The sequence below is a fragment of the Pteropus medius genome, unplaced genomic scaffold (genome assembly GCF_902729225.1).
Source record: "Pteropus medius unplaced genomic scaffold, Ma_sr-lr_union100, whole genome shotgun sequence".
Taxonomy (NCBI): Eukaryota; Metazoa; Chordata; class Mammalia; order Chiroptera; family Pteropodidae; genus Pteropus; species Pteropus medius.
Window position 1 is genome coordinate 8056947 of NW_024353908.1, and position 16401 is coordinate 8073347.

General features: G+C 37.2%; 1 protein-coding gene and 1 long non-coding RNA gene across 4 annotated transcripts in view; both read left to right on the top strand.

Annotated features, from left to right (window-relative positions):
- The first annotated feature begins 358 nt into the window (after positions 1–358).
- The window catches only part of LOC120593753 (succinate--CoA ligase [GDP-forming] subunit beta, mitochondrial), a 191976-nt gene continuing 175933 nt past the window's right edge, over positions 359–16401 (top strand). For 2 of the 3 annotated variants that reach the window (XM_039851664.1, XM_039851663.1), the window contains exon 1: positions 359–548. In XM_039851664.1, coding sequence (XP_039707598.1) covers positions 467–548 — 82 coding nt within the window. In that variant the 5' untranslated portion in view covers positions 359–466. The remainder of the gene's footprint in view (positions 549–16401) is intronic. The other variant, XM_039851661.1, reaches the window with a different exon arrangement.
- LOC120593754 (uncharacterized) lies at positions 4167–13033 on the top strand. Its single transcript, XR_005650434.1, has 2 exons — positions 4167–5784; positions 8153–13033. It is a non-coding gene; the product is annotated as an uncharacterized LOC120593754 (long non-coding RNA).

The window sequence follows — 16401 nt, forward strand, 5'->3', positions numbered from 1 at the left end:
TAAAATACTTGTAGACTCACAGGGAGCTGTAAAAATAGTGCAAGAGTCCCATGTACCCTTTACCCAAGCTACCTTAATGTTGACATCTTACATAATTTTAGTACAGTCTCAAAACCAGGAAATCAGCATTGGTTTATTACTGTTAACTAGATGACAGACTTGACTGAGTTGTCATAGTTTCTTAAACTGTATTCGTGTGTGTGTAAGGGTGGGTGTGGTGGGTGTATTGCTCTTAGCATTTTGATTGGAAAAACAAGCAAAAGGAATTTTTATAGATTTTTTTCTTTTCTCTTTCTAAAATCTGTGTTGCTGATTGTCATTTGAGAGTACCTGTAAGACTGGCCATTTAGGATGACTGGTATTTCTCTTATAATTAATACTTACTTCTCTCCCCCAATTTCTCTAGCCATTTCAATTAACCTTCAGACGATGGCTGAACCTGCAGGAATACCAGAGCAAGAAACTGATGTCTGACAACGGAGTAAAAGTTCAAAGATTCTTTGTAGCAGACACTGCGAATGAAGCTCAGGAGGCCGCTAAGAAACTAAGTAAGCTAATTCATACTGGGTGAAATATGCTGGCCCAAATTAATGAATTCACAGGTAGCCCGTTTCCCACTAGTTAAATTGCTTTTTTGCAGGGTCTACCAACAGTGACAGACACAGTAGAGAACTTTGAATTACAAAGGCAAAAAAGCCCAATTAGGAAAACTTTATTCTTTTACATGAGAAAGCAGCATATGGGATGTCACTCTGTGGTGATTTTTTCTGAGTTTTTTAGTAGTCACCATTTTGCCCAGTTCTCTTATTTGTGGTTTAGTGGCTGGGATAAATATCATTGAAGAATATGGAGTGTCAAAGAGAAGGCCATCGCAGGTAAGTCAGGAAAGATAGTTGGCATCCATTTTTAAGCTTCTTAGAGCCTGGGGAGCATTCGCTCTGAGTGAGTGGAGAAGAGAAAGGGGAAGAACTGAAATTTTGACTTTGGTTCAGTGTTTGCCCCGCCTCCTCCACATTTACATCTCTATTGCTTTTGCATCAGTGCCTTTTCCTTCCTGTGTCTCAGTTTTCTTTTCTATAAATCACGATAATGTGTTTATCTCCCAATGCTGTTGTGATAATGTGTTTATCTCCCAATGCTGTTGTAGACTATACATTGGTATGTGGTAGAAGAATCTAACCAGTTTCCCTAGTTACAGATTGAGAAATTGGGAACTGGATTCTGCTGTCTGTTTTTCAGTGAACTTTCCCCTTGGTGGCATGTAGACTCTCTAGTTAGTCTAGATTAGCACTGTACAGTAGAAATATAATGTGAGCCACAAGAATATTTTTAAATTTTTAAGTCACCTTATGAAAACTAGAAATGGGTGAAATTAAATTTAATAATATATTTTGTATACCCTAGTATATTCAAATTGTGACCATTTTAACATGTAATTAATATAAAACAATTATCAATGGGATGTTTTATTTTATTTTATTTTTGTCTTAATCTTCACAAATCTGGTTTGTATATTACACCTCCAGCACATCTCATTTCACGCTGGCCACATTTTGTGTGGACTGGTGTGACTGGTGGTTCTCATATTGGATAGCTCAGATCTGGACGGTAGAAGGATTTGAATATGCATTATTTGCCTGTAATCTTGGAGAGCATTTGTTTCCCATGAAAAATAAAGAATAGAGCAGCTGCTGCTAACTGGCCTTGCTCAGGCAGCGCTGCCAAGTTTAAGAGTTCAAGATAGAGGCAGGCTCCATATTTCAGTTTTTCAATTTTCTATGCTCTTTTAAGAGTGAGATACTTCAGCTAGTAATTGTTCTTCTTTTATCTCCCTTTCAAAGTTCCTTCAGATCCTTATACACCAGATCTTTTTCATGTAATATCAGTCGAAATGTATATTTATTCTTGCCTTCAATAAATATTTGATTGTTGACTATGTATTAGGCACAATGGATACAGCTGTGGAAGATAAGCGAGTCTTCTTCCTAGAACTTACATTCAAAAGAAATTATTTGTAATTTTCAGATGCTAAATGTAGAAATTGAGAGCAACTGATATTTTAAGGAATGAAAATTAGTTTCATTTTCAAAAACTATCAAAATAGGTTTTTATGGTGGAAAAAAAATGTAAAATTAGCCCTAAACATGGAAGAGTGCTCCTCAGTAAACTGGTAATAGACTCGGTAAAGGTAGTATTCCAACCTGATTACATGAAAGGATCGATTGTGTCTTACTCTCCTGTGATTTGGGGATTGGGTAATGAGAGCAAAGAAATGTAAAGTTCATGTTGGTCCTTGGCCTTTATTTTCCCCATTATTTTCTTAAATGTGCTGAAGTACTAGAAGTACAGGTCTAAGGGTCCTTCTTAAGGGAATTCTGGAAGCCAGCTGATTACTATTCCTCCTCACCTCCAGAAACAGCACAACTGAGAGGACTTATCTTTCAGATTTTCATGGATATTTGGACTTACTGAGCTAATTGGCTTCTTAGTCATGGATTTGTTTTGTGAGCATTTATTTAGCCACTGCATTGTGGTTGGAGATTGTATACTGTTTGTAAGATAGAATTTGTGCTCTGGAGGAATGAGCAAGGTGGTGCTTTATGTTAGGGCCAAGGCAAACAGAGTGGAACAGACAATGAAGCAAGTTTAAATAAATTAAAATGACAATGAAAATAAACTTTTAAAAAAGGCACTTTGGTTCTTGAGTGATTTTTAGGGAAAATCAAACTGGATAAAATATTTGAAAATGACAAGGCTGTGTGTCACATCCCTGTGACAGTCCTTTAGTGGTGTGGCCAGGGCAGGCATCTCTATGATACTGCTTAGAGCTGAAAGAGAATTGAGGAAAATGAATCCTAGCACCTCTTTAATGAGTGAATGAGAAATCCTCTTACTCAATGAGCAGTTTTGGTAGAAGGAAGGTCTCCTCTGGCTTTTGATCAGAGGGGAGATTTATAGTATTAGAAGAAGAGATGGTACCACATCTACCTGGGTGAAAATGAGCTGAGTTGATAGTAAATATAAAAGGAAGTCTGCATGTCACTGAGATTGCCTAGAGAAAGCAAAACAAGAATAATCTGGTAAAACTTCAGTGTTTGCATTCTTGTCACTACATGATTGACAAGAATCAAGAGCACAATCTAAGTTTTACCATATTGGTTTTAAGTTAAGTTTAACACTGAAGCACACATGTATCTTTCTGATTGTCCTAAATATGGGGCCTCCACTTTATAATTATAATATTTTAATGGGGAAAAATTGTATGGAAGTATGATATGCCTAACATTTGGTAAGTACTATATAAGATTTTATTGCTCTCATCGTCATCATTATCAGCATATAATTTCAGGGGATTCATTGTCATGATTCAGATTTATAGACGAATTTGAGACATGTAATTAATATCCTATTGATCATATTTTATGAGAGCTCATATTTTAATTTGAAAAGTTTGTAAATGATTGAAATACATTTACTCACCTTTATACTTTATATTTGGATGTGTTTCAAAATAAAATGACATTTTATACAATATTTTGAAAATAGATGTTGACATTAGACATGCCTATGATTTCCAATAACCTCTTGATGAACTTACAAATCTCTTTCTTTGTGTCTGAACCACATTCCTGGTTGTCTGTTGGCCATCCATTTATGGGCGTCTCCATCTCTCTTGGTGCAAATGGAACTTGTCATTTCTCCATTGCTCTAAACCTTCTCTTCCTCTTGTGTTCCTCCTCTCCTAGCCCAGCTGAGATAACGTCCAGATCATCACTAATGCCTCCCATGTCTACCATATTCAGTCATTTGCCAAATTTACTTCAGTATTGTTATTTTACAAAACAAGGAACCAGGCAAGATAAGGTTAAAAACTTGCCAAGGTTGTACAGCTAATAATTGACAAAGATGGGATTTCTACCCAGCCAGATTAGATTTAATCTCCTCTCCAAGCACTTTTCCTTTTTGCTAACTTGATGATAATGCTCTTAGGAGATTTTTATGTGTGAGTCAGCATTTTTAAGATAGAGAAATACATATTAATAAAATTAGAAGACTGAATTAAACTGAATGTGGCAGGTTCCAAGACACAATTTATAGAAACTGTGTAATCTGCAGATATTTTCTTAATGAATCATTTTGTTGGATCTCTTTGGGCAATAGAGCATTTCATTGTATAGTTATGGAAAGCTTGTTAATTTGAACATTTGTTTAAAATGGGTAATGTAAACCTTTTGTTTCTGAAACACAATTCATAATGATAAGAATCAAACAGTAGCCTCATTTCTTGCAAGAAAATGGACTGATGTCTGATTGAGAGAGTAAATTTGGTTTGGTGAAATTAAGTTTTTAATATTCCATGTCCATAATATTAATATGGATAATATTCATTTCTGTAGCAGTTTGTATGAGCTACCTTTTGTAATCATGCTTTAAAGAATGGATTGTTTTTCTTGCACAATTTTCTGAGGAGGTTTATTAACTACATACTTTTCTCCTCTCTGGGTTAAATTTAATATATACAGTCAAAAGATAATTATAGAATATCCACTGTGTATATGACTAATCTTGATGTTGCCTTTCAATTCTCTTTAAAGATGAGCAAAGGAATGTGTCTCACATAACTCAAAAAGCCTGTCTTAAAGAGTATTTGCATGTAAGTGTAGATGAAACTTAACTAGGACTACTACTTTTTAGTTTTTGGTATCTTCACAATTTATTAATTATTTAATTTATGTTGCCTTGAGACTCTCAACATTTGATTAAGCTAGAAGATTGTATCTCAAAAACTCACAGTTTTATTTTTATTTTTTTGCCAGAAAAGAAATTGAAATATGAATGGAGAAATTAATCTTCTCTGAGCTAATGACCTGCATCCTAAAATGGAGATAAGGAGCTTTTATTAAATTTGCTGAGCTTTGGATTGCTTTTAGCTAGAGCATGTTTTCATTTGCCAGTATGCCAGTATGAAACCTTATTTTTTCCTTTTACATGTAAGCACATCTTAAAGCCCCATGAATTACTTACACCACTAAGGAATTGCATTTTATGGGAAAAGGAAACTGCCACCCATTGACTACGATGGACATGTACTATTAATTCTGCAGGCAGTTGCAGCCTCCTTGATTGTGGTGGCTTTGTCATATCACATTTTGTGGTTAGGACCTTGCCAAAAGATCTTATAACCTTTGTATTGAGATGATGGTCATTATTGCCTTGTAATGACAGGCAAGGATAATGTAACTGCACACTTAACTGCCCACATACTTCATTTCTTTAATATAGCTGTTTTCTGTGATTGCCATTGGAAATAAAACCTGTCCCAGGAGGAATTATAAAGTTAGGCTTAACTGTATTAGTGTTAAGTTCAAATTTATCATAATATGTATAACTAAACTATGTAGGCAGGCCTCAACAACTAGAAAGCAAATGCACCTGGGAACTCTTCCTCCAACTAGAGGAGCTGAATACCATGTCTCATTGCAAGTTCAAGCTTTTGTGATAAGTGACTGTCCCACAAGTCCACTACAGGTGGATCAACAAAACTTCCATAGAAATGGAAATGAGGAAATGACAGTGGGGATTGTAATTATGATTGTTGTGGTTTTATTGTAGTCTCATGATTATAACCATTTTTATTTTTTTCCTTTTTGTCCTTATAATCTCACGCTCGTATTTTATGTACATAAAAACGCCTTGTTAACTAATGTCTAACATAGATAAACAGTTTGCTTGAGTGAACTCTAAGAACAGACTTCAGAGGGAGCTACCTTATTTCCCAGACTGGTGAGTGCCAGAAGATTGACTGCAAAATCCTCCCCAGACCTCTGCTAAATACGCTCCAGGTTGCTTATCAGAGCAGGACAGTTTGCGGTGCTGACTCCTACCCCAAAAAGAGGCGCTCCCCACCCCCTCTTTGTTTGTTAATCCCTTTGTTGCACTTGCCTCCCCTCCTGGTGGCCTGAGAAACAAGCAAAGGGGGGAGTAGACAAGATAGATGTCCTTGGCTACACCCTCCCTTCCAGGATGCAGCCCCCTCCCTGGAGCTTTGGAATTTCTCCCTGATCCCTTGCTCAGCCCTCCCTCTATAATAACCCCTGCCTGCACTGAAGGGGCAAGACAGCCTTTGTGACAGCAGTCTGCAGTCTTCTCAGGGTGCCGGCTCTTGAATAGACCTGCTTTCCTTCTACCAAGGTCTTGTCCCTCTAGTTATTGGCTTACAGGTGGCAAGCAGATAGACCTGAGTTCAATAACAATAACTCTGATTTCTTTGTATTAAATCTTCATTTTACCACCATATCAGCTGCCCATTATTTTGAATCTGAAGTCAGGAATGCAGAGAAGCTAGGTGGATGGCAAATGCGAGCCAACAGAGGCGGTAGCCATGTCGGTGTCTGCTTTCCAAAAATAATGGTGATGTCCTTGTGAGATAGATGGTTTCTGTGGTGAGATTGACTGGGTTCCTGGCTGCTGCTGTCTCCCTTTGGTTCCTTCCATTTTCTGAGCCTCATTCTCCCACCTTCTTGGTGATTATGTGAGCTTCCCAATATCTTTTTTGTGTTTACTTAATGCTTATTTCAGCTAGAGTCAATTTCTATTGCTCGTTGCTAAGAACTCTGACTTATCCAGACAAAATATTTATCATGGGTCCTGAGACATAGTAAATGTTCAATAAATATTGTTATTCAGAAAATTTTCACTTGATAATGTTTACTAACAAATCCTCCTTAAAGGAACACCTGAATTGACATTAAAAGCTTTCCCTGTGTTTCTCAAGAGGTTTGCATTTCTTATTGTATATATTTTTGCAAAGAGATCCTCCTATTATAAAATGTTCTTTTCTTTCTGAGTCTGCAAATATAAATGAGTTTCTCTGGTCTGCTCCTTAGAATTTCTCTGTGCTGGAATACCTTTTTTTTTTTTCCTAATTGTCCTATGGTTTTCACTGAATAGAAGCAGCAAGAAACCTGTAGAGTGAAGGGCGAGATCCAGGCAGGTTGTGGGCAGGCACGCTTTATGGAAGTGCATGTGTAGCTTCCTGTCAGTTTCCTTAGAAACAGTGCTTTGAAAGTCAATGCTTTAACTTAAATTTTGGCAGTATAATAAAGCAAGAATTAATTCTTTTCACATTTTAACCAATAAAAACAATGGTAGTGGCACTTAACCTTTGACTTCCTGGCATGTGCCTGACATCCTACTGATCATTTTGTGAGTGAGTGCTCATGTAATCTTCATTTAAACCAAAAGGAAGACTTTCCTTTAGGGACTGGTTCTGAATACTACCAGATCTCTGCCTGCCCATGATTGTGTAACCACGGTAACTGACATAATTTCGCTTCCGTCTTTTCATTGTATCTTTAATGGAGTTATTTATTAACTTGTTTTTTTAAAGCTACCTCATTGTGGATGAACAAAGAAGTTGTGCACATGGCCTCATTTTCCAGGACTTTTCTGTGAATTATTTTGCACAGGGGAGTCTTCGACTCACCCCAGTGTAGTCTGGTAGTTCTGAATGCCCAGAGGCTACCTTATGGGATTGTAAGTGTAGAAAAACTGCCTAGGGTAAGGGGCATAGGTGTTAGTTCTGTATTATCTGTCTTTCTGGATATGTTGGCCTTTTTAAAGAAATCTTAACAGAAATCTTTTCTCGTTATAAAAGGAGTATGCTTATTATTTTAACTTTGGAAAATACAGAAAAGTACAAAAAGTATAAACCTCCTCCTATCTCGTCATCTAGAGGGAACTTGACTACTTATTAACATATTTTCTTCCATTTTCCTTATGCATTCATTCATTCAGTCAGCAACCTTAATTTCTATGTGCATATTTACATAAATATAATTGAGAAAGGATATTTATTTTTAAATTTGGGAAAATACTGTGCATACATCTGCATCATACTTTTAAAATTCTACTTTATAACATAGACATTACCCAAATATTAAATATTTTTTTTAAAAAATTATTTTAATTTAGTCTCTAGATTGATTGTTATTTCCTATTATGTTTTATTGAGGTATCTTTTTGTTTTAGTGCGTTAGGTAATACGAGCTTCTGTAGCCCATAAACTGCCTAATTCTCAGTAGCTTACTATAATGAAGAGTTATTTCTTTATCACATAAAAGTCCAATGTGGTGTTCATTTGTTTCTTAAGCTGTCTCACAGATCCAGGCTCCATTCGTCATTTCACTCTTCAACATGTGGCTCCCAAAGATGACCTGGGCATCTGGGCATTGTGTTCATTCCAGCCACTTAAAAGGAGAAAAGAGCATGGAAGATTGCATGTGGAGATTTTGCAGGGACCACATTACTTCTCATCACATTCCATTGGCTAAAATTCATCAGATGATCACAGTGAACTGCGGGGCAGACTGGGAATATAATCTCAATGCACATTTAGGAAGAAGAGGAAAAGGGTTTGGTGATCATATAGCAGTCTCTAGCATTTAGAATTTGGGGAAAATTTGTCTCTGCTTCTTGGCTTAGAACAAGTATGGACTATACAGTGAAAACACAGCTCTCATCCCAGCTCTACACTGATCACTTGAGCTACAATTTACCTGACTATTAAATTGATTATGATGATACATACTTCAAGGAATGATTCAGATAAAAAAAGGCAAACATAGCACATGCCTCATACAAACAAGGCACTCACCAATTTCCCTTCCTTTTCTTATGTTTTGGTCTAAACAGTGTGAGTTTCAAGCCATCATAAAAGGAATATAATAAGTTATTTTAAACATCAACAGCAGATAAAAAATAAAAATTCTCAGTGCTTTTGCAGTAATATTCGAGCATTAAACCATATTTAAGGTACAGCTTGTCAGATGATTTGATAATATATTTCTTATATACCGTTGGTTGATATTTTCTAGGGAGACAGTGGTCTATGGAATCAAAGGTTGCATAATTTTGAAAGAGAATGAAAATTGTGCTTTCTTTACATTGCAACAGAATAAATACTACCTAAGGAATTTGCTTTTAAGATGCTACACTATTCCCCAAGGTGGTTGTTACAGGAGTTGGCAGGGTTTAACAGATGTGCATAAATAGTACCAAGGCTCCACTCGACTTTTCTAGGTTACCTACAAAAAAGTCAGGAAATGAATTGAGAAAGTTTAAAAAAATTTATTGCTTGATCTACCTCAGGAAGAAAACGAAATGAATAAACAAGCTACCTCAATTATATATTTTTTTTCTTTTATTCAACGTGGAACAAACTAAGGGATTTGTGAGTCTGTTATTTTTCTCAAATTAAATGTGGGCCAAGTATTAGAATTTTTTTTTTTTGTCTTCAGGCTTTTGTTTGAGTGAATACACCAGTCACTTCAGTAAGGGGAAAAGGAAGCAGATGGGATATGGATAACAAGGGAAAAATAACTGTGTTAAAGTATTTGATATGCAAAAATCAAACTGTTCCCAGTCTTCAGGTGCTGCATGTATCACTGAAAAACAACTTCACATAAACGTATATTTTATTTATAAATAACCTACACATGAGCATCATAAGATGAGAAAAATCTAGATCCATTTATGACTTTCTTCTTGCTCAGAATTCCTTACTACTCTTTCCTGTTTAGCCGATTCAACATAAAACTCACATGGTGAGTTGTACGTGACATGTGCGGTCTGTCTGCCACACTGTGCCCCTTTGTGCTATTTCCCAGTATGTGTCCACATCAGTTTACTTCTTGCCTTTGTCCATATTTTTGCCTTCACAGAGTGCCTTCTAACCTAGTGGAGATCCCTCAGAGTTGGCCTTAAATTTAGATCCTGCGTCTGCCACATGCTAGCTAGGCCAGTGATTTAACCTCTGGAATCCTCAGTTCTTCCATCTGTAAAATGAGTTAAATAATAATACCTGCCTTTTAGATGAGCCATGAACGTGAAATAAAGTCATGTATGTAGAAGGTTAAGCAGAGTTGTATATCCTAAAGTCTCAATAATGGGTAGCTGGGATTATTATCATTATTATTACCCATTTATTTTGGTCCAGCCTCACTGTCCCCTCTTGGTAATATCTTCTGGGAGGCACTATTGTGGTGTTTAAGAAGGTGGGCTCTGAGGGAGACTGCCTTGGTATCAGATCTAGCTCCACCCCTTTATTAGATGTGTTTTTACTTCTCTAGGGTTCCATTTCCTCATCTGTAAAATATGGGATGCCAGTTGTATCTACTGATGGATTTGGTGAGAGGAGCGATGCAGGTCCTAATTCAGTGTCTGTACAGTGTCTGACTCATAGGAACTTGTGCACATGTATTTATTATGTGTATATATTCAATTGAGATATATTGATGTATTAGTTTCAGGTATACATGTATATGTTGTGAAATGGTCACTACATTAAGTCTAGTTAACATCCATCAGCACACATAGTTACACATTTTTTGTGAGAACTTTTAAGATATCTCTCAGAAACTTTCAAATATGTAGTACAGTATTATTAATTGTAGTCACCACACTCATTAGATCCTCATGTCTTGTTTAGTTTATAACGGGATGTTTGTACCTTTTGATTTCCTTCACCCATTTCACCCACTCCCCACCCCTCACCTCTGGCAAACACCAATCTGTTCTCTGTTCTATGAGTTTAGATTTTTTTTTAGATTCCAAATATAAGTCAGATCATATGATATTTGTCTTTGACTTATTCACTTAGCATAATGCCCTCAAGGTATAGAATGTGAGGTCACAAATGACAGGATATCCTTCTTTTTTTATAGCCGAATATTCCATGTGTGTGTGTGAGAGAGACACACACACAATGGAATATTTCTTTTATCCATTCATTCATCAATGGACACTTAGGTTGTTTCCATATCTTCACTATTGTAAATAATGCTACAGTAAACATGAGGGTGCAAATACCTTTTTGAGTTAGGGTTTTGTTTCCTTTGGATACATAACCAAAGGTGGAATTGCTGTATCTTAGAGTAGTTCTATTTTTAATTTTTGAGGAACCTCCATGCTGTTTTCCATAGTGGTTATACCAATTTACATTTCCACCAGAAGCATAGATGTTGTCATTGTACTGCTGTGGTTTTTGCCATATGGTAAGTGGTATGTTCCACATCTCAGTGTACATGGGATGGGCAGAGGATAATTTAACCTGTGTGGTCTGTATCCTGGAATGAGGAAGCACATTCTTTATGAGATAGTTGTAGGCTGACCTCTCACACAATACTTTTTGTGTAAGAAATAGGTTATGTGTGTTCTCATAAACCAGGACAGGAGCTTCAAGATTCATCTGAAATTTAACGTTTTCATAAGTGTCTCTTAATATAGATGACCATTCCTTTTGGTTTGCCTGGGACAAACTTAGATCCATCTATTATTCTAGAACTATTCTATTATTACAAGCAATCTCATTCACTCTCAAAACTGTCTCCATTTAAAAATGAAGTATTTGATCATCTTACTTTAAGAGAAACCTTAAGGATACCTCCTCGATAGCAACTGTTCTTAAGGTAAAACCTGTTTAGTAGGACAGAATATGATAACTGTAAGTATTATCCCGTTAATTCATGCAACCTTTAAATGAAAGGTGAACAGCAGATCAAAGGGCCTTCCTGCCACAGATATGACTGCAGGGAGTAGGGTATAAAAACATTTGGGGAGGATAAGGCTTGATTCTCTGATCCAGGGCCAAGGCTGTTTCCCATTCACCTTTGCATTCCTGGTACCTCAAACATAGTATGTGTTCCATAAATGGTTACAGAATGGGAAAATCAGGAAGATCAGGAAGAGAACAAACACCCCAAGGAACCTTCTGTCTAGGTTAACAGTTGCCAAGAAAGACGTCTCTAATGTACTTACCCAATGAGTGTTCTCTAATGCCACTAAGTCATGTCTTTAAGCTTGGTTTAGAGAGAAGGCAAAACTAAGGGAGCAGCAGCCCCATGGGCCATGGTGGGAAGATGGGAAGTCATGAAGAGAGATGTCAGCTTCATCTGCTGCCAGCTTTGTGGCAGAAATTGGTCCCGGGTTCTCTTCAGGCTGGTCCTCCTGTCTAATGCACAAAATAGTTTTCCTCAGAATGTGGGATGTCTTCTAGTGTTGCCAGGAATTAGTCAACATAGATAAAGAGCTTCACCTTCTGCCAGCATTTCTATGAATTCTAGCAGCTCATGTTAATGAAAGTCCCTGGGCCATAGTGGCTTTTTATTCTACTTACATAAGCCAGCTCTTCTTTCAGTTATAGGATCTTGGATATGTGTTCATTTTAGTTGAAAGGTACCCCCAGTATTCTCATTTCAGTGCCATTTTTATCATTCTTAGCTCCTCTAAGAAAAAAGATATTCTACAGTATTAGACAGTAGCTTCCCATACTTGTGAGAGCTATGTGTTTATTTGCTTTGATAGAATAAGGAGGCACCGGGAGGGCTCAAAAACACATGTGATATAAGTAATTTTTTTTCCTGTGTGTTGTAAGTAACATTTTTTTTCTTTTTAGGTCTCGTGGAAATGATCCTCAAAGTCATTGATGAAAAATTGGCAATACTGTCTTTGAAGAGAAAAGTCATAACTTATTTTACTAGTTGTGTGTCAAGGTAGTTACTTGAGGGAAAGAGAAGCGTTCTGCCTGAGGAAAGTGTATTGGCAGCCTTCTGAGATAGGTATCTGTGGAAAACCCTCCTCAAGGGGAATTGCTTTCAGTAAACTCCAGACCTCCTTGTTTTTGTAGGTTGAGAAACTTTGGGTCTTCAATCAGAATTCATCAAACTAAGATTAGGCACTTGCCAACCAAACTTATGAGAATGATGTATACACCAGAATGCCAATGGGCACATTTACAAAATGAAATGTTTTTCTCTTGACTGACACATTTATATCTACCATCTTGATTGATGTCTTAGAAGATAATTTTTTTTACCTTTACATGCAGAAGGGTCTTTTTCCCTTTTCAAGCAGAAGAGCACACTTCAACGGAAGCTGAGGCTTCCGCTGAGGTTTTCATTTACTCATGTACCCAGCAAATATTTATTGGGCGCATGTGCTAGGTGGTGGAAAAATATAGCAGCTGACGTCTTGAGAACTCAGTGTGTGTTTCATAAATGCTATTAAGTGTTTTGCATGCTTTGTCTCAGTATCTTCATAAAACATTTTTGAGATATGTCATCATCTTCATTTTTGTTTATAGAAAAATCTTCTAAGAGACCCTAAAAAGTCCACATAAGCTGGATTCTGAGGTCCCACCTTCAGTAATTACACTAGTGGGCTTCACAAATCCCAGGCAAAATGAAGCATCTCTCATTGACAGAAAGCAAAATCAAGGGCCCTTTACTTCTGAGCCCAGAGCCAAGGGACCAGGGCCTCTAGCAGCCAGAGCCCTGCCCACGAGGTTCCTTGCCTTCACCTAGGGACTCTGATCTATCTTTTTATACCCTCCTGCTTCCTAAATCTTAGTCCAAAGTACTCTAGACTGGGCAGGCTCCCACCAAAGCACTCCCTTTCTGATTGAAGCCTGTCTGATATCCTATTCCTTTCCCTCTTGGGTTGATTCTATTAGAAATGTCAGGAGTCCTAGTGTCTCCCTGTCTCTTGCTATGAACACTACAAGCAGCACCCATTAGCTGAACCAGGAACTGGGTCTATTGTGGTTCACATTATAAAAATATTCTTAACATAGAAACACATCACTGTCATGATTCAGGGCCCTTTAACTTTACAGTGGTCAGAGTTTAAAGGATCTTTTGTGAACACTGAAATCTCTAAAGGTGGATAGCTAAAAATATTTTCCACTTGGCCAATAGTATGGAACTGTAACTAAATGATAACGAATGATACTTCCCTTTGTTTCTGTTTTAAGTTCTATAGCTAAAAGGCCTATAATTTTATATTAGGCCAAACAACTTTTTATTTGTTCAGCTTTCTTTGATTTAAGCAATGTAGTTTTGGTGGTGGTGGTGGTGGTGGTGGTGGGGGGAGCTTATAGGAGTTTGATGTTGAAGTACTGTTTCATTTAGAAAGAGTGATACAACTATAAGTCTGGCATAATTCTCTCTGGTTTTTATCAGTTTATGTCAGCTAACTTTTTTTTTCTCCCTTAAATCCTTTTTGAACTTTTAATTTAAAAATGTATCAGTGATTGATAGACATTATCTATAGCCCTACTGTCTTATCAATTTTCACCTGTTTTCAATAAGAAAAATCTTTTACAACTCAGACCATGAGGGTATTAGATTAACTGATTTTCTGGACCATTGGGCACCATTCAGTCGATATTCAGTAAGTTACTGAAAAATATTTGAATTTTGAATTTGGTGGGTATACAGGGTACATACAAAAATAATTTACAGATTAATACATACAGAAATAATTTACAGAGAAGTGCTGCGACAGAAATAAACAAGTGGTAAAATCATGGAGGATTTAGGATGGTCAAGGAAGTCTCTGAGGTGGTGATTTTAAGCCGACACACAAGGAGAGAAGGAGCCAGGTAAGAGAAGAACCAGAAGAGTAAGGTGTTTTAGGCAGAGATCCTGAATTGGAAACAGTTTTGCCAATTTGAAAACCAGGCCAGTGAGATTGAAGTTTAGAAAAAGACAGAGGGATGAGATTTGAGAAGAAGGCAAGAGTAGGCTTTGTAGGCCTAGGTAAGTATTTTGGATTTTATTCTAAGTAAAATGGGGAGCTGCTGAAAGATTTTGATAAAATCCGTATCAATTAGGTATCTCAATAATGCTAGAGGCTACGTTGTTCCAAAACTCAGTGAGTCATTTGCCCTTGTTCAAATGTCTGTATATTGGCCTATCCAGGGCCTCACTGGATGTGGCTACAAGCTGCTGGTCAAGTCCAGGTGTGCTCCTTGTGAATCTCATCCTCTTTCTACTAGCGGGCTACCTAGGGCATATCTTCACAGAGAAATGTCAAAAAAACAAAACAAAACAAAAAAAAACAAACCTAACCACAGGCATGTTTTAAGTCTCTGTTTACATCGTATCTGCTCACATCCTACTGGTGAGCCCAGAGTCGAAGGACCAGGACCACTAGTGGAAAGAACTGCAAGGGCGCATGGCACAGGGTGTGCATGTAAGAAGTGGTGAAGAGTGGGGTTGTGATTCATTTGACCGCAAGCAATATCTATTATAATAGAAAAAGTTCACCATAGACGATATGACCAACTGTCCTGGATTTTCCAGTCGTGAGGGGGTTCCTGGGATATGAGACTTTCAGTGCTTAAAACCAAGAAAGTCTCAGGCAGACTGAGATGAGTTGTTCTCTATTATGAACTATCCTATGATGAATGGGCTGCAGGAAGAGGTAGGCTGTTGTGATCATCCAAGTGAGACAAGATGGTGGTTTGGATGATGAAGGTGGCAGAAGAGCGAGAGAGAAGTGGATGTGTATATCTTTGGGATATATTGTGGAGGTAGAGCTCATGGGACTTTCTGATGTATGGAATGTGACAGGTGAAGAAATTAGTTGAAAATATGTTAGACTAACTGAATATGGTATTTGCTGGAGTATGATTTGAATGACGTATAGTATAGAATAACAAATTTTAATAATCATTGCAAGAATATTATAATAAGCCGGTACTTGCAAATACATCCTATGTTATAGTAACACAATAGGGCATTTTTGTTTGAAACCATGACAAAGAAATCAGTGGAATAAATGTGGAGGTTGCTGTATACAGACCTAGTCCTGTAATAATGTAAACAGATTGTCTTAGAAAAATGGTTGCCACTGACAAAGTGAATATTTCTAATAGCCTGCCTCAACTACCCCAGTTCACCAGAGCACTTTGTTTCTATGGTAAGCAAGAAAGCCATGGATATTAGAAAATGGGTCCAGTTCTCTTCAGTTTAATTTTCCAATATAGTATCTTGGGTGACTGTATCTGGTGTGGTAGAAAGAATATTTAAATAGGATTTAGAAAGTCTTAATTTGTGCTGTGGCTTTCACATTACAGTCCTCTTTTTTAGGGGTGTGGTGGAGCACTATTTATGATTGTGGTTAGATACTACCATTTATTTTTCCATCTGTCTAGTTTGATACTTTGAATGACAAAGAGGACCTGTTCCCCAGACCATTTGGGGATGCTGGGTGGATTAATGTTGAATTAATACCAGTTCACATGTGGGCAGCACCATTAGGTACTTTCATGACCCTGAGTAATTTGCTTGACGTATTTGGGCTCAGTTTCTTCCTCTATGAACTGGCAATAACAATTTAGATATGTTGTGAGGATCACATGAGAGATTGTACGTGAACGTCCTCTGGTGAGGTCCTGTCAATAAGATCCTCTTCCTTCTCCACTAGGGCAGTGTTTCCTGGATTTATATTAGCTTTATATTTTTGTGGAAGACATGGAATGTCAGGTTTCTAATGGTTCTTAATTCTACCATTTACCTCTCTGGATTGTTGTATTGGCTGCCTCTATGAAGCCAGACT